At 49.9% G+C, this 21,616-nt stretch overlaps 1 protein-coding gene across 2 annotated transcripts in view; it reads right to left on the minus strand.

The window, feature by feature from the left end:
- Positions 1 to 1,685: 1,685 nt before the first annotated feature.
- LOC100897496 (uncharacterized) overlaps positions 1,686 to 21,616 on the minus strand; it is a 29,710-nt gene continuing 9,779 nt past the window's right edge. Inside the window, exons 1-3 of one of the 2 annotated variants that reach the window (XM_003746689.2) lie at positions 4,587 to 4,651; positions 2,972 to 3,105; positions 1,686 to 2,718 (exon numbers count right to left, since the gene is read on the minus strand). In XM_003746689.2, the coding sequence (XP_003746737.1) occupies positions 1,906 to 2,718; positions 2,972 to 3,070 (912 nt within the window). In that variant the 5' untranslated portion in view covers positions 3,071 to 3,105; positions 4,587 to 4,651 and the 3' untranslated portion in view covers positions 1,686 to 1,905. Of the gene's footprint in view, positions 2,719 to 2,971; positions 3,106 to 4,586; positions 4,652 to 21,616 lie in introns of those variants that run through there. The other variant, XM_018640786.1, reaches the window with a different exon arrangement.

Consider the following 21,616-nt stretch of genomic DNA (forward strand, 5'->3'; position numbering starts at 1 on the left):
CTCCATAGGAAGGCCCTGGGCCTATGCTCCACGGGCTTGGTCGAATTTTTCCAGTTTTTCGTTCTGGGAATCTCAGAGCTTCCGGTCACCAAATTCTCAGCTACCGCATGTGAAATGGGAAGGGAATATTCGAATTTTGGCGCAAACAGACCTTCGATATCTCATCTGGATCCGATTTTACAAGCGTTCGTTATCGGAATATCCGTGCTGCCGCACCCTGTATTATACACGGCCGAGAGGAACCATGGATTAATATGGGCAGCGGATTTGCGAAATCCAGACATCACTCCCACCGCCACGTACGGTCGGAAGCGCTTGGAGACGGAATTAAACGCTGCCATGCGCTCGCGGTGAATTCACGTTGCAATACACTGAGCCTTCCCTTCTCTGGTGACTATTTACCGCCAGGTCGTCCGCGGCCGAAAAGAAGAATGTTTCGATGAAGAAATGGAGATGATGATTTCAGCCTGGGCGGCGTTTCGGAGCGCATTCCGATACATCTGTTCTTCCATTTCTTAGTCGTTCTGCCCATGGATGGATGGACCTTGGGAGAAATCGCTGCCAGAGTTTATTAACTCACAATCAGCAGGAGGACGAATTTCCAGCATCGATTGCTGATCGCCTGGGGGAGACATGATTTTCACCGCTCATTATCGATCGCCGTATACTGCCTCTATATGTAACTTCATCGCATTCTGCTGCTTAGCGGGCCTGGCACGTGCCGGCTGAATAAGCCCGCCTCAACGGCTCCGAGCGCGCCAACGTGGAGGCTACGCGATACGCAAGCTTGGGTGACAAATGTCGATGGAGTTCTCGCTGTAAAACCGCAGTCGTTCCCGCTCCTCTCCATGGAATTAGTCCTGACCTAGAACTTCCATTCCGATAGAACGTCCGAACGAGCCACAAGCCACAATCCCATAGTCTCATCTGTTGTCGCTCCCCTCTTCGATCAATCTGTCTAGAACGACAAGCTTTCGCGATGCCGCAGAGGTACCTCGATCATCCTGGGGAGTCGGTGAAGGGTTGGGACACCATGTCGAATCAGAAGAAAGATTCCGATCTTGGAAAAACGTCTCGTTTTTATTACAAACATTGACTCTGAAATAAGAAGAGGCTCCTTCAGCATGTCCCCTGTGTACTTCCGGAAAACGAAAATGATCATTTCTTTGGATTTCCTTCGGGACCAATGGAAAGAAATTCCGGGAAATCATCAAATCTCTCGACGGATAAATAATAGATTCTGATCTTACGATTCCCTTCCGATTTCAGAGTCTTCCTCCCTCAAGTATTGTGTCTTCAGATCTTCGCGGAGAAGACTCGGTGTCAGCAGGTTTTCAGCTCCTCGGACGAGGTTCATGATTATTACACTGCGACACTCTCACTCTCAGTATACAGATGTTTCATTATGCACATCAACAACTGAGACTCACCATCTCAGTTCCATATCAAGTCAGTCGTCAGGGATACAATTTAACATAATTTCTAAGATCTCTGCGCACGTCGAGTTATGAGAACAGACGAGCTCAGGCTGGATTGTTTGACTCGAGTAGCATGAGTTTTGAAAAAAATCAAATCACTCGGATGTTTCTCCTGACTTCTCATTCCACATCTGTCGTCGTCACGCTTGCTGAGAACCCACTCGAAGCTCAGCGGCAATCTCACTGAATCGTGACATAATCGGAACGAGATAAATTCTTGTTTACAGTGTAACGAGACCGGTGTACCGCTCGATCAGAACGCTCATTGAGCTCTCAACACGCTCAGCAGTACACTCAAGCATTCTGAGGTTAGGGGGGAATTAAGTACAATGTTCAAGTCGCAATGCAGAAATAAATTAACAACTATACAGTGTATCACTCTTTCAGAAATCCATAGCTAGCAGAAGTCTCACTAGATTCCGAAATTTCACCGAACCGCCATCGGTAAACTTATCAAGATCTTGAAAGTATCCATGTCTTTTTGCATTATCACCGTCTTGTTGTAGTTTAGGAGCTCCTTCTCCGTCATCGACGGCACCTGAATGGCGAAATTGTACACGCCCTTCTTCTCCCCGGGGAGGACGTCTCTGGCCCGCGGAACTTTGAAGTCGCAACCCGTCGATGACCACGTTCCTTTCTGACAGATCTCTCCCAGCGTGTCCGTGCGACCGTGACGCTTCAGGAGGGAAAGAATCTCACCCGGTGGTGTCGGTAGGGCGACGAAGACTACCGTATTGTAAGAATGCGTGTCTCCTCTCAAATGTTCCACCGTGTAGAATACGGTCGGCGTATTGTCTTCGTCCTTGACACCTACGGGTCTGCAACCCTGGCAAAACGAAACCTTCAAACGATCTGTCATCTGTTTCTTATCGTACAGATCCCGCCACGCGAGTTCGGTTTTCCGCCAGGACTCCGATGACGCTTTGAAAGACCCGTTGTCCATGATATGAGTCCGAGTGTCTACGATCAGGACTAAGATATTCAATTCCCTCAGGGGAGCTGCTGTTGTAGAGATGGAACCTGTGTCGGGCAGAGGGCTGCTGGGACGCGAGACGTCTTCGGAAGAGTTACGACGGGAACTTTGGGCCATTCCCTTGTCGGAGCCGACGAGGTGCCCGATCAGGTCCGTGAATAAGAAGACGTATGCGATGGTCACAAGGAAAGCTACGAAGAACACGAACGATATTAAAGCTATCGAGATACGACAACAACCCCATCGTCTCGGCTTCTTCAGTTTCGCCTGAAATAGAAGAATTGCTTGCATTGAAGGAGCGGCGAAAACTTCCTCAGCAACCCAATTTCGCTTAGAGTCAGGTTGTTGGGTCCTGGGGAAAGGGGAAATTCATTTCCAGCAGAATGCCTCGGTTCGACTGGGGAGTCCCCGGACGGTGAGTCGAGGGGGTCTGGGGTATCGATAAGCCACACGACGTCACTAATTCATCAGGCCTAGGGCACGTAGGAGGGAGGTTCCCATTCGGCGTGTTCGATCATACCTCGAGTGGAGATGTGGGGGCTTTCTTTTGAAGAGGCATATAGGACGCTGAAGGATGCTGGCTGGGACTATATCTTTTACCAGACGCACTCCTCTGCATTGTCACTCAGGAACGACCGGATGGTCCCGCGGCGGCTGGAAAGCGAAAACAGACTGACTTTAGTGGCTGGACGATTCCGGGTGGCATGAGGGGGGTGGATGTCATTTTCCTGCCATGTGATCCAGACGGCTCATCCCTAATAAGTCCGAGGGAACGAAGATGACCGGGAAAAACTATCAAAGGCATTTGGATCGTTCATTCTCGAGTCCGTCGGGTCTCGACTAACAATAATTGCATTATTATCTTCCCGTTCCAAATCTACTTCGATGACTCAATACTGACAACCTCATTCCGACAAACTCGTGGGGATAATCGACGCTGAAAGCTTTCAAACTCTGCAGACGACACGCAGAGATTGCATCTTGAAGAATTGAAGATTTCCATCTCCTTGGAGATTCAACGTGCAAATGTTTCGGAAGATTCTCGCATGATAGGGACCGTGGAAGTAGCGAACATCGCTGTGGGAGTATCTGTCCTAGATCGAAGGGTTTCGCCGACTAATCCGAGAGCGATGCATCGAGAGCGACACGAATGGATGAGCGCTGCTGGTGGTTAGCAGTCTTACCAGCGGCCAACTTATCGCGTTTGTTTTCTCTGCTGCTACAACAGCTCGATGGAGTTCCCGGGACATCTCTTCTCACGTGTTGACACAGTTCTCTGATGCCCAGTCGGACACATGTTTTAGACAAATCGTGACAAGTTCGTACAGCACTTGTTTTTTCTGCCTCTGAGCGAGCAATGACGGCTCGAGCGATAAGTCAATCATGGATGTGACTGAATTAAGGGAATCCTTCGAGAGATTGGAAGGGGGCTTCCGTTCGTTCCCGAAAGGCTTTTGGTCAGAGATTTTCCGCTGACACTAAAAGCCTTGAGCTATGAGCTAAAAATCTGGGCACGGGATGCTTGCGAATATTCCACGTAGTTATCCTCTCCCATATTTCACCTCCGTAATACTGTGCATGAAGGCCGAGGCGGAAATTACGAGCCTTTCGATAGCGGCGGAAGTTCACTCGTTCCCACGCGCTTTAAATAATCTGCTCCGAGACGACGGTCGCGTTTCCTCCACATCTCCTAGCTGTAAAGGATTTCTTCACAGAACATGATTCACTGTCGCGTCGAGCGACGGCAACGAATATGACTCAATTGATGAGAAAGCGGATGGACAGCCGGAATTTGACAACCTCCGGGTTACGCCACCTCATTTATCATCCGTGTATTATGTCATGCCATCTCATGATACGCCGATCGTGGTCGTTTAGAACGAGAACAACGACTAAGGTAGCGCATTGCACCCACTCGGAGCATGTGATTCTAGTGTCAAGGTCTGGAGGGACTGGACTTTCCGTCTGCAGAGCATTGGAGAGAACGTCGGACGCAAACCGAGAGTAGGGCGCGTTTTAGCATTGAGAACCCCCCGGAGACGGGGAGCCCTCCCCGAAAGGGACTTGAGAATTATACTAACGGCATCGGATTAGCGACGGAGCGCAAAGCCGATCCGTGCGGATCGGTTGCATACCTGAGGAATGTATGGTAATGGGCCGATGGCTCGGCGGGTGGTGTTTCCAAAGTTGGCTGCGAGTTCGAAACCCGTTCAGAGAGTGGGTATCACCCTCGGTGGAGTGAGCCACCCTCTCGACACCTGCACCACCACAGTTACAGCGACTGTCAATGTGTGCCACCGGACTTGCAAATCACGCGAATCGAAGATTGTGCTGTTCGGGAATGCACCGAATTCTTCCCAAAACGTCGTCGATTTCTACACAACGATTCGTTTATCGTCAATCAAAGAGCCGGCTCCGTAGGAATGGGTTCTCGAACGTCCGCCTCTATGCGGTGGCTTTTCGAATGGCCGGCGGTATTCGTTAACACGACACAACGTATTAAAGCTCCGCTTGCAAACTCGACGCGGTGAGTGCTCGGTCTCGTATTGACGTTATCTGCCGCTGGAGAGGGCGGCTGTCGTTGCTGCCGCCGCCGCTGCCGCCGCGGTCGTCAGTTAGTCCGCGGCGCAGCGGTTACATTCACGGCTACCGCTCGCGGCGCGGCGGCCGCGGGTCTCTCGAGCGACGCGGATGCTTTCTCGAGTCCGTGTACCCTGGCCCACAAATCCACGCGAACTGATGCACTTGACCGCCGACGGATGATCGAGATTGAATGCGTCATAGAAAATTTTAAGAAGAGCGTTCCGAGAGCTGCCTCCCAGCACGGCAGCTGTCATGACGGACCACGTTTTCGAGGGCGTTCGATTTGGAGTCAGGGATTTCCATGGAGCTTTGGACACATATGTGGAGCCGATGCCACGCGACACGGCCCATCACGAGGGAGCTAATTGTGGACGAAATACGGCCAACGTTCGATTAATATTCAGCACTCATGATGCAAGTCACCGTGACTGCGCACCGGTCGCACGGAATCGCACCGTGAGTTCAAAGCTTGCGTCGGATTCGTCGACAAGGTTCGCAATGAAGGTCAAGCTCCCTCCCTCCGGATGCTGGCGTGCATTTCGTTCATTGTGACATTTATTCATCACTTATCTAACTATCGTTCAGTTAGGTTTTCCGTTGAAATGATCAGTGATCACCGATCACCCTCCATGGGCTCCGTAGTGGAGCACGGTTTACGTACTCCCAGAAGTACAATCCTCAAATAGTAGAATCCAACCTACGGAATCATTGACTACTTCGGAAATTCGTCTACGCCACCGTCTCAACCTTCCCCTCCACCTTGCCAAGCATCGGTCACCGCCGAAGATGTATGGAAGCGTGACTCCGCATCGATTTGAAACACGGCGCTGCCGCGCGTCGCCGACACGGATATATGTCGCGCGTCTAGCAGCCGAAGCTTAACGAGAACTTGGATGCGAATTCAATTTTTTTTTTTTCGGTATGACTTGATTATTTCGGCGCGGGTTCCTCCGCCTCTCTGATATTACAATCTGGATTTCCTTTGTGTTTTTTTTTGTGACAGCGGAAATCAGACAACGGAATTTGCGCAAGCAACGATCGATTTTTGATCGCTGACTTGAGACTTGTTTTGCATCCGACATTTTGGGATTCGGTTCCGAGTTTTCGATTACGAATACTATTTTATATATTCCTGGCGCCAATACGACACTTCGGTTAATGTAAGCTCGTCAGCAGCCACTGCCTCAGTGGACCGTCTAACGATAGCTGCGCGCGGCAGGGAATTCGAACTCGATTCGAATCTATTGCGTTGGGGACGAAATGTTGTTTATTGAGTGTTTGTGGACCTTGGCGTCAGCTTCGCCGAGAAGCGGTCGAATGAAAACAAAAAAGTTGCCTGCGACAACGGGTGTCGGCTGGATCTCGAAGGCAAATGGTTTATCCAAAATTGTTTTTTGTCGTGTATAATAATCAAAGAAGAGTAGGAACAACTTTCCTGGACGAAGGGATTCAAACCTCCTATCGCTAAGAACAGTGATGCTTGAACTTTTCTTCCGGTCGAACTTTTCAATTCGTCGCATCCAAGAATGGAATCCTATTTTTCTTGCGTCACCCATCAGGCGGCACGAGTTCTACCCCGAACTTTCTTTGAGACCCTCTCCGAACCGACTTCTCGGAAGATGAAGAAAGAAGAAGATTCTGCCCGGGGCTATTTCCTCGTGGGCGTCGCTCTTGGAAACTGGGATTAAGCATCGTAGACCTTCTGAAATCGGGGCATTTGACGCTGAAGTTCCGATTGATATAAATCATCTCAATGATTTGTGGAGGACACCCCTTTGGTGGGAGGATCCTCAGGAGCTCTAGCCTGAGTTTTCCGGGAGGGACTTGCGGCTCCGGAGCTCAATGCTCGGATCGATGTAATCCCTCCCGAGTTTACACCGATGATCTAAATCCGAAGATTCATCGATGAGCCGGCACGCGGGCGAACGATTGAACTATTTTCTACCACTACATGGATATAACGGCACACCTCCATCAAGGGAGGGAGACAGACTTCTTTGAACCCTGGAAACGTTATTGTTTTTCAGTGATTCCAATTTGTTTTCAGGGCTGACGGCCGTGCCTTCATATCGGACCCCGCGTATAGCTTCAAGTACCTCTATCAGGGAATACGGGGATGACTGTGGAAATAGCTGGTCGAGCTACCCAAGCGGTTGGTGCGCGGATGAATCCCACCTTCCTGTATCCACGTTATTCCCGTCATGCGATCCTGTACCGGCTTGAACGGTATCCTTTCGACGCCTCAAATTCAAATGAAGTGCATTGTTGTTGCTCAAGCTGTAGCGTATGTGGCTGCATTCATTGCTGCCTTGCGTACCGTGTTGGGCGTACACCATTTTTCAAATTTTTTTGCTCCGGCACAAGACAAGCAAGGAGCTGTAATCACGAAAGCAAAAGACATGGTTGCTGCAGACTATAATTAGAGACTGACTTGACGTTGGACTGGAAATTCATTCCCTGTATGAACAAAACACTTGATGACTCCGCAGAACAGATGAGCCCTGACGATATCCGTCCTCACGAACAGAATTGGCATGTAATGGGAAGGTATGGCATCAGAACTCCATGTGAACCGGGAAGAAGTCATCGCTCAGCACCATTGCGAAATTCGGACATGAGATAGATATCAGTCGTATCGGAAAAAATATTTGCTCCTCATGATTTCGTCCAGCTCGATAGACACCGAGATCCGCCAGGCTGTTTCCTACACTCCGTGGGGAGGGGGAAATTCCCTCGGGAATCACCAGCGAGCTAGGGCTTCATTCTCGATACTTGATATGTATCCACGCGGATGAGACGCAGGTTCCGTGTTTCCCTTCTTTGAATGACTCTTTCTCCGTAGATGTATGAAATCCATTCGTTCCAGGCTGTCTCTTTTCACACCGATTCCCATCCCGATCCCGACGCGTGACTCACAGCTTGATAAACGTTTTCGTCTGGCGCGGTAGGATTCAAGCCATTGAAAGCTTTTTCTGATACCGATCCATCCTTCGAAGAGAATTGTAAGTATAAGCATTTCCGGAGTTGGAGGGGCCGAAGAGTCCCTCCCACAGCTCAAGCTTCACATTGATCAGGTAGATCCGAGCTTCAACCGATATTCTAATTAGCGGACGAGTGCTCTGATTGGCGTTTTCTCCCGATAGTCAGTGTGTCCTTCGCTCAATTCTTATGACGCTGACAGCGTGACGCCTGGGTGCGAATCGTAATGAATGCGGTGAGGGACCCGCTCTTCGACAAATATAGTTCTATCCCAATCATGATTTGATTGTCATTTACTCCCGATTAACAATTTCCCTCCGAACTCGGCAAATGATTCTTGAAGAGTATTCGCAACGCATTCGCTTTCCGGGCGAAGAGTTGCTCTTACCTAGCAACAGGGACGAGCCAGCCGTATGACGCTCCGTATGAGATGGCTGAGGGGTTGACGAAGTGGAAGGAGCAGAGATCAGAAAATCTGTCGCTGTACTTCTCGTCATGTGCGGATGCGGAAGAGCAAATCCGACCGAGTAGTGCGATGTCGTTCGCTGCCAGTTGCTCGACAGGCCGCGGCCACCGTCACCGGGGACACAAATTCGTGACACTTGACGCTCACGACAAGGTTTTCCAGAAAACACGTCGGAAATAAAGAACCTTTCGCGCCCGTGGAAACATACGACCATGTCTGAGCGCTTGAGTATTTGTTCATCCGGAACGTAATTACGAAGTTTTCGGCGGACAAATTGACGCCGCGGCGGCGACAGTCGTTATCGCCATTGTGTAGCTTCGAACGATCCGGCGGAACAAAGAAGAGACTCGCTATTAACGTTGTCTTCTGTGCCCCGGTGTTGTCATCGAAGCACGATTCCAATTGCTGAATCATTGCTCGAGCGAGACGGCCGAGTAGAGGGATTGAGAATATGTTCCTGCAGATATGGGAACGCTGAGACACGCATGGAGTACGGAGTCGATCAGGGAGAAACGGACCGAGTTGCAACAAGGTACCGCTGCTCGTCTGGATCGGTCAGGCGATCGCGAAGATTTCTTGTCGATTGCTCTGGGAACATTTCCTCCTCCATCTCACGCTGGCTCCAATTCCCCAAGGGAACATCGTCGCCGGAGGATATGTTTGAAGTTTATGGGCTAGTATTGAAAGTGGTGGACGGATTGATGCGCGTCTGATCGTGGATACAGCTTGAAAGTCCGCGAGAGTGATAAATGAGGTAAGAGAAGAAGAGCGAACATTCCATCTCTCGCCATCGAACTGTATCGATGGAGGATCACAGTTTTTTCGATGCCACGCGTGCATCCCATATTCCGTGGCGTCATAATATCGCGAGGTTTCTCGGAAGGTTTGCGCCCGAACATATGTAGATAAGCAGATCGATCGGATGACTCGGCTTTCAATCCACCAGGACCACTCTGTTAGAGGTGTAGAAATTCTCGATATTTACCACACCGTCTCTTATTCACGATATCGACTGCACGACAAACGCATTAGCTACAAGGGCACCAACAACTACCGCAGCGGCTACGACAGCGATAACCAGAGCAAATTCATTGGTACCAGTGGAGAGGAGGCAACCTTCCATGCAAACTTCGGGACCGAGACTTTTCGCGACTGGAATCTGCCGTTTTATCTCCCGGAGTCTTTCGGAGAATAATTCTGGAACCAGTCTCTTTCGCCTAGTCGGAGCCCCATAGGCCGCGGTGGTGGTGTGCGGTGGACCTGATACGATAAACAATGTCATGAACTTAATCCGCAGACACGATTTTTCGTCTAGGTTATTAGTTTCATCTTCGAAAGGAATATTCGTAAGCTCTACGCCCCTGGACAGGATCCTTGCCACTGAAACCCCGGTGCGCGGAAGGGATCGGAGGAGATTTGTTTTTGCAGCGATCCTCCCGCGGACCGAGAAGCCGTAATCGGCAGCTCGTCTTTCCGCGAGACCGACGAGTGCAGAGGAGGGAATCGACCTCTGTGGATCAACAAAACGCCTCCGAGGGAAATAGTCCCGAAGTTCATCATGGAAATACTCTTCTGTGACTCGATCTGATGGAAAGTGTCCCGAAACCACGCGAAATTCCGGTAATTTGCGCCTTCCGAATGGTGGCAGATTATGGGCAGCGATTTTCGCTGAGCGCCAGAATCACGCATTCAGAAATCCAGTAGTTGAAAGCAAATCGTGAAATATGTTCGATATCAAAGCGGGGCGTGGTCCGGTGCCACCGATAAACGACTTCGCTGGTTTAATGACGAATAAATCTGGAATGATTGTTGCAAACACCTCCGCGATTCACACGCTCGGGGAAGGCCCCACCAGTGTAAGATATTGTTTGGACACGGACTGGAAAAACACAAGTGGGCAGAAAATGTCAACAGGATCTCACGAGTTACCGCCCAGGATGCGTCCCATGAACACTCGACAAGGAATGATGTTGGTGAAACGCTGCGATCCAGTCCAAACACACCAGGATCGGTTTTGCCGGCGGATCAGGCTGGGCGAAAATGACCCGTTGAAATTACTAGCCGATAAGAAACCAGCCGTTGACGATTCAGCTTAGAGCCCGCATCTAGTAAGCGATCGTTGACAGAAAAGTAATCGCAAATCGAGTTATTGTGAAAAATTCATGCTGGAACGAGGAAATAAACCGAGAAGGATAAAAGGCCAGAAAACGGCAATTCGTTGAGGAAAAAATGAAAGGTCACCGTCGCCTCTTGGTCATGGAGGTTCGTTGGGTCCTTCGTCTCGTTTCCGGTATCGTCCTTGCCTGGGATTCAACTCCATACGTACTACATCAGCCTCTCGAAAGATCGGGAGGAAATATCAAGAGGGGGTTGAAATCTCAGGATTCTTACCTGTAAGAGAAGAAGAGAAAAGAGAGGGTTAGAGCAGCGTGACGAAGGTTCCCTGAGATTTACAGATTGAGCGACTTCACGAATGCGTTGAAGAATATCCTCTTTCCCCAGACTTTCCCCCGGATACCGATCCTCCCCTAGTTTACCGCGCTGCTCCTCATAGATCGCGAGAACAATCCGACGTCATTTCGAGTGAGCTGAATTATTGAAGAGCTTTTCATTTGCACGAACGATTCGCTGCAACGATGATTCGAACACCACGCGCGTTTTCGCTGAGTTCTGTTGCATTATTAATGCGGCGCGCCAGCGGCGTCCCGCTCAATATTCCGACGTGATATCTTCGGTTGATTTATATTCGGCAGTAGGAGACGTAATTATGAGAAAAAATGAGAAATCTGGAGCACTGCGCGGTTTCCGTGGAGCCGACCAACCTTGTCGACATCTCCACCGCCAACGACAACGAGACAAGGCTCAATGTAGGACAAGAGCAACAAGCACGGCAACAATGATGGCCGCAACACCAACAATGTCTCGGAGGAGTTATGTTTAATTGAAGACTCGTTTTATAATCGGGGCATGATTCCTCCCATCCGAACCATCATGCACTCATTCATCTGACCAACGAGCCGACCGCAGCAGACGATGCGACCGCGTCGGCATCGCTTACAAAATGATCGACGGACGGTGAGCTCCCAGCAGAATGCAAGTGGAACGCGAGTGGGTTGGATCCGAAGCGATCGTCCGCGCACGGAAAACGCCACTTAGGGCCTAGGGAGCCACCCGGTTCGTAAATAGCGGGGAGTATATGGGCTCGACCTGTTACGTCTGATCGAGTCATGAATATACTATCGATGCGATACTCTGAAAATCCATGGGAAGCATCAGACGGGGAATTCCTAATCCGCTGCGAGAACTTCTAGAGGCCGTTCTTTTCCCGATGGTTCTTCCCTCGGTGTAGCATTCCATTACACACCTGGCGCAGCCGTCGAAACGCTGAAAGATTGCCGAGTGCGTCGACAATCGATGCTTGCTTTGGTTTTCCGAAGGTGGCCCACGTTGGTTTTGTGGCTGATCGTTCGCTCGGCAGCAAGGTTCGAGAACACAGAGCTTCTCACTGTCTAATATAAAAGCAGCATCCACTGCGAGTGGATGCCGTCGAATTCGATTCGCTTCAGTCTCTGTTGTCTCGGTTTTGTTGCTCGTGCGGTTATTCCTGGTGTTGGGAGCGGTGGCGGCTGTGACCGACTCGCTCACTCTAGTCAAATGTGTTTGTTGTCGTTGTGTCGACCTGATGGAAAAGCGAGTCATCTTCTCGCTCTTAAGAAAAGAATGGCAAGGCCCCCTTCTTTTCCTCTGTTGATTTTCTTGTCCTCGTCGACCCGCTGTCGTGATCAATGACCTGTTCAAAAACATACTACACGGCTCTTACTGATGCAGCTCGGGCTGAACTCGACTGGGCAAGGTGTCGCGAGAGCGGGCAGCACGAATCCTTCCCCTATCTCTCCCATCGACCTCCAGTAGGTTAGCACTGGACTGCCCCGAAATTCCATTCGTTTGGCTTCTGATCGGTTCCACTGACATGCGGATGCTCTCTTTCATAAGCCGCGAGAAGCCCTCACTTCACCACAACGATTCCGAGCTCCGAAATATTCTAGACGGAATGTCGGAGACGAAGTGAGATAGAATGTGTGGGGGAAACTAAGCCGCGAAATCTGTTTCTTTTCGAAAGTTCGAAAGCAGAAAGACATCAGCTGACATTGAAAGTTTATTGAATCGCCTACGATCGTTACCATTGTTCCTCGTAAGAGCAACGACTGACACGCCTACAAGCTTACGAATTCACTCGGGGCCGAAGCAGCAGAAGAAAGAAAACGAAAACGGGATACTTTCGAATTGATTGACGCCGATGAGGACGGTGTCGGCCACAATGGTTCCTCAGAAAGTCTAGAGATGCTGCTCTTAATTATTTGGTGGACGGTACCTTTGTTCTCACCGCACAAGCAGCTCCGTTCTCTTCGCCTTTTACCTCAAGCTCTTAATTCAGTTACAAGGAACAGAAGCTCAAAGACGGAGGTACGTATGGCTCAGAAGCTAATTTCTCGAGCTCCATTCGTTCAGCTGCAACTCGTATCGCTGAAGAAGACCCCCGCTTCCTCGGGGTTTTAAGATGAGTCTTCCGGCATCAGAATGCAAGCCGAAACCATCCTAGGCAACGTAGGAATTTTCCAGGGTCCCCGATTGAAATTCCCCCTTCCCTACATTTTTTTAATATGTGAACTTCAGCAGTGTATGACTTGCAGTTCCATCAATAAACAAACAAACAAACCAAACCCCTTCGATGGGAGTGAGCCAGATGTTCCCGTTTCTCCGGAGAGCAGCGTCTTCGCAGACAAAACAGAAAGAGGAAGTCATAAGCGATGATCTATACGTTTCAGACATCTCTGATGGATGGCTCTTCTGCTTCATTCCGTCTTGTCCGGCCGAAAACGTCTTCTCCGACGCTGTCGCCGACGACTGATGTCATGGAACCGATGGACGCAGGCGGGTGGCGAGCGAGCGCGATCCAGCAATTTTCGTGACTCTTGTCGGATAAACGTCGAGAACGGAAGAAAAAGGAACAGCGGAAATCCATGCCCCAGAGAAGAATCACACCGTTACACTGACAGAGAAGCATCGATATCTTCCAAATATTTTTCGAATTCCTGCTCTCTGCGTTGCGTTGAATTCCTAGTGTAGCGGATCTCTTCCCTTGTGAGGATAGTTCAGCCCGATTCTCGATCCATTTGGCAAGTCACCTCATGCAATTTCGATCAGCCATGTTCGATTTTCCGCTTAGTCACTCAGCCCTTCCCTGAGCGAGTCTCTTGAAGCACCTACCTGAGGCGCCCATCTGAATTTCTTGATTCAGACCAACGCGTTGTCCCCCTGGGGATTAGTCGTTCCCCGCGTTTAGAAGACAGTCCAGCACGGTTTTCATCACGATCCGCTGCAAATTTGTTCGCTGGGTGCCGCGCGTAGGAGATGCTCTTTCCATGCACAGCCTCCTCGTTCCCATATCGTGACGTGATTGAGTGACACCATTACCCGAATCGTGTCAATTCGCTTGGAAGCAGACTGTTTTCACACCTCGGAACACCGATAGGTTCCGTCACGAGATGAGCCAAGACTTTTCGCGAAACGCCGGGGTGGTCGAGACTGGCCCAAGACGTGGGAACGATCACCCGATACCGACGTCCGATGGGGGGAAACTCCGAAAGCTCAAGCCCGATGGAGTTTCAGGATCGAACTACAAATTGAAGGCCAAGGAGCAGATTTTTTCCCGAGCCGGAGTTCCATTGCCAACAATCCAACCCAGTGAAAGTTCCCAAGGATCGCTCTTGACGCCTGTGGGCGGAATCTTCGCTCTGCTGATAGACGGGCACTAACGGTCGAGTGGTCGGTGGCCACACGGACCAGTGCTCTGCTCATGTGGGCAGGAGAAGGACTAATCTCTCCTCAGAGCATAAACGCGTAGCCTTTTCGTTTCACCCACACTCATTCGCTGCGTAAAGTTCAAAAGCGTAATTAGATCTCGACGAGGAAAACAAGCGGACAGCGCTCCGGTTTTCTTTAAAGCGGGAGACAAATGATTTCTCCTGCCCACGAAAGTCGTCGACTCGGCAAGCGAGATCTAGACGTCACTCCTGACGACCTGTTTCCATCGGTCCTCGCTTGTTTGGGGTCGCCTCGTCGGCCGCGGCCGATAGAATCCAGATTCTAACAACTTCGGAGATAAGCCCGGACGGATGCTTCCTTCGAGCTCTTAATTCGATTACGTCCAGAAAAGCCATGGCGGGTCAAACGTTGAAAAAAGTTCCCCGAAAAAATAGCGCTCTCGTACTGGAACATCAGTTGTTTATGTAATATTTGAGACCATTGCGTTCGAGAAGAAAGTTTGGGAAGCGCGCGTGGCTGGAGCACGCTTGTCGATTATTGGACCAATCATTAGGGACAAGCAGCGATCATGAATAGGTAGCTGGTTATACCATCATCTCCATGGATTTGAACGATCGTCGCAATCAAACGAAGATGGAACAGCGCAGAGCAAATAATCCAATTATGAAAACACAAGTCTCATCATTATTTTGGGCGGGAATGCCATCGAATCGCGATTCACAAGGGGGAAAACTCGGATATTTTGAAGAATCGTCCGTTATCAATTATTCGCTTTCAGATAAATATTTCAGGATACGAAATCTGGACGCTCCCAGAATAGATTGAATCCGAAGCTCCGATAAGTTCCTCCTTCGTTCGATCAAAAAGTTCCCGTCAGCTTAACGCTCTCAGCTGAGAGACCGATCAGCTCTTCTGGACTCGACCTCCGATTCAAAACGTTTATTCAAATTTCACTCGTAGTAATCGATAAGCGCAAACGATAACGTTGGAAATACGAAATCGTAATCGATGAGCGCCGATGTGGGTCATCTTCTCGCGTTACTGCCAATTGCAAATTGAAGTGTTTGACACTCTTCAATCTTCTTCGGGCCTCTTCAAATTCCGCTACAAGCGAAGCAGCGGACGATCAAGATCATATTCACGTGGATTTTCAGCGTCTCTCGCTCCCCGCTGACGTTCACCGCTCTCCTCACCATAGGAGCAAACAATCAGAATTACGTATCTTTCGCGCATCGGTACGGATGTCAGTTGCCCGCCGTACGACGGTGAGCTTACCTTCGCTAAGATGTCGTGGCGTCGAGCGTGGAGCCGCCACGGGATACGCGTTAGATTGCTCCCGTATCATAAATAGGACACGGTTCGTGTCGTCTGATCTGTTCACTCTTCCACGAAAAGTTATAGTGTCGCCATAACTCCCGTTTCGATATCTATCAAGATGACCCACCACCGCTCCTTGACGCTGAGGTGATTCGGAAGAGCTTCGGTCATCGATCTAATCAACAACGTAGGCAATATTCCAAATGGCGGGAGCAGGATTATCTCTTCGGACTACTCTTCTTCTTATTTTGATTCCACCCGTCAGTGTGCCAGTTGATCGTATCATCTTCGTTCGATTTGCCGCCTTCTGGTAACATGGCCGGTCGAGCTTGTCAGGGACATCGAAACCGATTTTCGATATCGTCTCTTATACTGCTTTCCATCGAGAGAGCGAAGACTCACAACGCAAATTAGTGGTTCGGGCTCTCACAATAAGTGAAATCGTGCGTCTATGAATTGTGTCATTGGAAATTCAGCTTGCACCAGCAATCGATCTTTTGTCTGCTTTTGGGCAACGGCAATGGTTTCGGTCGTGGTGATCGTAGTCACCGTGCGTCATTCGTACCCGCTCGACACGCATGGAAATAAAGGGAAGGCTCATAATAATAGTAATAATGTAGGTAATACACGTATCGAGAGCCGCGACGACCAGATGGCTTTTCGACAAAGCGTCAGCCGAGGAGCAAGCGAGAGCAAACGAGGAAGCTCGGTAATCATGAGGACACCGGAACCAACCCGACAGGAGGAGCTAAGACCCGATTTAATCATCACCTCTTAGTAACTCAAATCCATGGAGGGACCTTCAGAGCAGAATGGGTCTCGACGAAAGTTGCTTCCCGAATTCGATACGGATTATTCGACATGAAAGCTGGGTTTCCTCTGGCTTCGAGACGACCGTCGAAGCATTCCGACAGGACTCAAATCGATTCCAGGAACCTTCCATTCAGGCTTGCTCTCGACGAGCTCGGAGACACTCACACCGAACACGAAGAGAGCAGGAAGCCAAGGACAACGTGAGGATTCATCCCAGAGGACGCCAACGGAATGAGTAAGAGTCCTGCCGCGTCCCCATCCATTTTCGGCAACGAATCATCCCGTCTCGCCCGGGAAACTAGCTTCTGCGAAACTCACGGAAAGTTTCCGAAGTCAGAGCCTCCGCCAGACAGGGGGCCTCTAAAGGCGCTCCGAAAATCCCAGGAGCCTATGCACGTGCGAATGTTCTGCAAATATCTACATCCGCTTCGGGCATGCCAATCGACTTGGGATAGACACGCACAATGGGTCCCTCGGTCCTGTGGTTGGCTCATTGAGACCCTGACGGGAACTCCGACGGAAAATCTGACGGAGCTCCACAGTTTTCAGAGCCGGGGCGCGAAGGAGTCGCCTCGCAACCGAAGCCCGTTATAGCTCGTCCTCTTCGCAGTCGCACGAGGCGTGTACGAAGCCTTGAGTCTTCGAGCAGTCGCTCTGCTTGCAACCGCGTTAGACGACCACGTTTTTGCCTTCATTTCCACGCCTTGCTCCCAGGAAATGCAACCCGCAAGCTCGAATGGGATTTGATGTAGGTGTGCAGGGAAGACTCAACGGATCAAGGGCGCCAACTTCACCAACGTCGTTTTTTTTTCATTCAACAAACTGACATGTTGTGGACATCGGGAGAATATCTAACGAAGGATTGTTCCTGCAATGAGTTGTATTCATTAAGTCGAGGCGAACAAGGCGGTAGCTCGTGAAGACTGTCGGTAGATCGGTCTGTCCCTCTCAGCCTGTCCACGAAGCGAGCGTTGAGCCGACCGACGAAGCCCGGACTGTCTCGCTTATGGTCGTCGTTGGTTGATCCATCGATCACGCCAAAAACGCTAATCTTCATTTACAGCAAAACCACCACGCCCAACCCCGAATTCTCGGATCAGCTACACGGTCGGCCAGTTAGCGGACGCGCTTTCGTTACGAGTCGCTAAAGGTGCCGATCAGCTCAACAACGTCATCAAGCAAACCACTCAAGTGCTCTGTCTCATTTAAGGATCAGACTCACTAGAACATCTTCATGAGCATATGACGATCGACTCATCCCCTACCTCAACCTTATTCATGACGTAATTCTCAGCTTATGACTCAGACCAGCCGGAACCTGGTCGATGTCTTTTCATTTCCGACTCGAATTGATGCTTCGACTCAGATTTGATCCTCATAATAATGTCATATCGAAACAAAAGGAATATTCAGAGGAAATAATAATTTCAAAGTGGCGCAAGGCGGGGTACGACGAACTACCCTTCGAGGAAAAGTTCCATTTGAATGAGTTCAAAATCCCGATTGGCGCTGCACCCATCGTTGTTCCACATGTTTTCACTTCTTCTTGAAATTCCTGAAGCGGACGCTCCGACGACGTACATGGTACTCCCTGAAGGATAGCCCAATTGATGTATGGATGAGAAAATGCCGGGTCGGAGAAATGTGTGGCTGGATCAGCGAGGATTGCCAATCGTGTCGCGGAAAGCTCGATACCATAGCCGAAGATTTACAATGTTTCATGATTTTATGGTCGAAGTTCATCGGGAGCTCTTGCCGATTAAAAATAGGGAGGAGCTGCTATTGATTCCCAATATGGGGAAAACTGAAATGCTTCGGATCGATTCGTTATCATTTTCTTCATTACGGTTCGGCAGTGGGCGGGTTTTTCGTTTTCACGCAAACGCGCTTCTCCAATTTTGGGAGGAATCACGGCCGTCGGAGACATGAAAGAGCAGCTCGGAAGATTCTCAATTTCAAATAATTTCCCTAGCGGATCATGACTTTTCAATAATTTGAAATTCCCCAACCGGGATATTCCACCCCAAACGGTGCGATCCACAAACAAGATCTGACTGTCCCCCGGTTCGAGGCTCTGATATCAGTATCGATTTGGAATTAATGTCAACCTAAGACAAATGCGACAGCTTCGATGCGCCTTAATCAACAATCATTACTGATCCCACCGGATTGGAGTCCGAGACAGTCATCAATTAGAGCGGGGGTAATGGGTCACCGTGGAGAGCCCTACAGACAGCGACGCTTTTCCTCCCAAGGCTATCCGATAAACAATGATCCATCCCCTAATTCGTCGAAACGATGGTCGACATCCGTCGAAATCACCGGAAGGAGCAGACTCCCGCACGCTGCGATTTCACACAACCGATCAAGATCGCCGAATTGAGGGCATTTTTGGGACTCACCTCAACGGCGATTTCTCCAACAAAAAGAAAGGAACTCGAGACATGTCGTCCCGCGAACCCTGGAGGTAAGGTACGCACCGGTCGGAAGAATCCGGAGGGACCGGGGGAACGCCGTATCGGTAGAGCGGTCACCCTAATCTCGCTAATCGATATCATTGGTTGGATGATACGAGCTTCAATTAGCCAGAAGTCGTCGAGAAGGAGATGCCCAGAGGCTGACAGATGCTCAGCCCCAGTTACAGATCGCTCAAGTGAGAATAGGAGCAGAAAAAAATGAAAGAATGAGAAAAATCTCGATCACGACTTGTTGAACGACGCTTGTGAACCGAAAATCTCACGAGATAAAACTCACGCTCCTCTATTCGCCATCGCTCCCGTCGATGGAACGACGGTCAGTGGCGTAGTCTGGTCGGTTGATGACTGACTGATTTGCGGACAGTCGTCCAGAGCTAAGCTTTGAGGCACGACTGCCACGTTCTGAAATGCGGCAAGTGCGGTGTCCGTTCTTTCTGCTCGGACTCCTCCTGATATATTCGTCTCGATTTTCCCCGCGCGTAAACGCGACCGAGAATCTTCAGGGTGTCGGCCGCTATCTCCCGGATCTCAACACCTTCCATGATACTTCCGAGAAGGTTGAGCTCAGTCATCCGACGGTGCGCTCTTATACGTCGGCCGTTTTCGCCATTCCGTGTTGAACGACGGAATCAAAAACTTGGAGAAAAGGGGTTTCGTTTTCGCCACACAGTTGAACCTCACGTTTTATTGTGACACATTATTCACCAAGTCTCCCTAGAAGGAGACAAACTTGACGCGATGTTTATCTTTCTCGCTTCTCTATCCGAGTCATCAGTGGGATAAATGTTGCCGCGTGACCCTGAAAACAATATGATGGCCGCCACGACAATACACGGGGATAGCGCAAACAATTAAGCCTTTTGAACTTTTTCTCGGAAGTGCAACTTCGTGACAACATCAGAACATCACGAGTTTTTGTTCGCGCCGCGAGGAGAGCGGGAGATACGATTGCAGAAGCGTCGGTTGACTGATCGGGGGAAGGTTAAGGGAAATCTCGAAATTCTTCGAGTCCGTGGTCGAGGGGCAAGAAGTATTCACGAGAATAACATTCAAAAGTGAATTCAGAAAAATAATATTCTGCATTAAATCGGAATCATGTGATCGTAGAAGACCCCCTCCGCTGTAAGAAGTATCGTCGCTCGAGCAGGACGGAGCATTCCCGAAGGGGTCCCTCTCCGAGACCGCATCAATTTCCGACAGGGAGAGAATCGAACCCGTTAGCCGGCCGAACTCGCAGGTGTCGACCTCAATCAGCAACGAGTAGTGCATCTGGCCTGTAGTTTCGTCGTCGCGAATAGTCCCGAATCGATGGGCTCTATTGAGAAGTCAACGAGCGTTGGACGGGGAAGCTTCGTCCGGCCGACCGTGCAAGCCTCGCTTTGCTTTTGGAGAACTGTGGAACTTTTGACCTCCGATTCGCATGCATTAGGTGAGACCGGGCTCGGAACCCTTCAGCGCGCCGTATTCCACGGGAATCATCGCTCACAGCTTGTCCAATCGTTCTTCAAACGAGAATAGAGTCCGTCCCGTGAAAGAAACCCTCTGCGCTCGATGAGTCCCACTCCAAACGTTCGTTCAGCTGTAGCTCGAGTAACTTTCTTCACTCTTTATCTCGGTGTCTGCATCGATTGGTCCAACGATCCGTTCGCCCGTCAGGTCGATACAGATTACTGTAGAATGTAGAATCCAACAAAGTGCAACCGCTGCCACAAACGGCGCAGCGTCGGAGCGGTCGTTGTCTACGAAAGCGCTTTGACGCTAACGAAACTCCGTCGACCTACCGCACACAGGTTTCGGATTTTATTTATTTATATTTTTTCACGCGATGAGAGCCTGAGAGAGGACGCCGATCCGGTAATAAAATCGCGAGATTCACGGATCGAGACAGCGATGATAACGATCTAGTGATAAGTTGGCTCGATAATTCTTGGTATTAATGACGGCGATAATGGTGAGGAAACTGAATGGATCTTTCCCGTGGGCATTCACTCGCTGTTCGCGGCATTCCGATCGTATTTCATTTAGGGTCGCTCAGGAATCCACGAGATCAGCGCGACAAACTCGACATTCCAGGGAATTAAAATTGTTAATTATTGCATACGCTACTTCGATCAGCCAAGAATTACAGAGTTACGAGCCGCATGGAGTAGCAGATTCCGACGGTTGCTGAGTAACTTCAATCTGATTTCTGGTGATAAACTCGAGCTCATCGCAAGTTGATGAAACGCCTGATTGTTGCTCGAGATGGACCACGCATGAGCTTCGATTTCGGTGCATGGCATCGCTATCGAACGGACTTGAGACGAATAACGGAACCTACGCTCCTTTTCCAGTTTCCGGGAACGTGTGCTCCGCGCCTCGAACTAAGTCAGCTATCGGGTCCCAGGACGACGTAATTCTTGGGATCAGTCCCAACGCATTTTCTTGAACTAGCTACTTTCCTTATTTCATGGCTGTGATCCTCTTTGGGATCTTGCTTCTTGGCGAAGGTGTGAACGTGAGCAAACTTTGCTTTGACACTACTTAATGGAGACATTTGCATTATTTTGAAGACTAAATCCAAGGCATTCGCCGACTCTTAGAGCCACTACGAGCTTCGCTAAAAGCAGGGAACTTCATAACTCGAACAGACGCCGTGCGCGAGCCTCACTATTTCATTATCCAAGCCACGTATATTTCACTCAATGAGACAGCGAGTCAGTCA

This window comes from Galendromus occidentalis, unplaced genomic scaffold (genome assembly GCF_000255335.2).
Source record: "Galendromus occidentalis unplaced genomic scaffold, Mocc_1.1 scf7180000077500, whole genome shotgun sequence".
Taxonomy (NCBI): domain Eukaryota; kingdom Metazoa; phylum Arthropoda; class Arachnida; order Mesostigmata; family Phytoseiidae; genus Galendromus; species Galendromus occidentalis.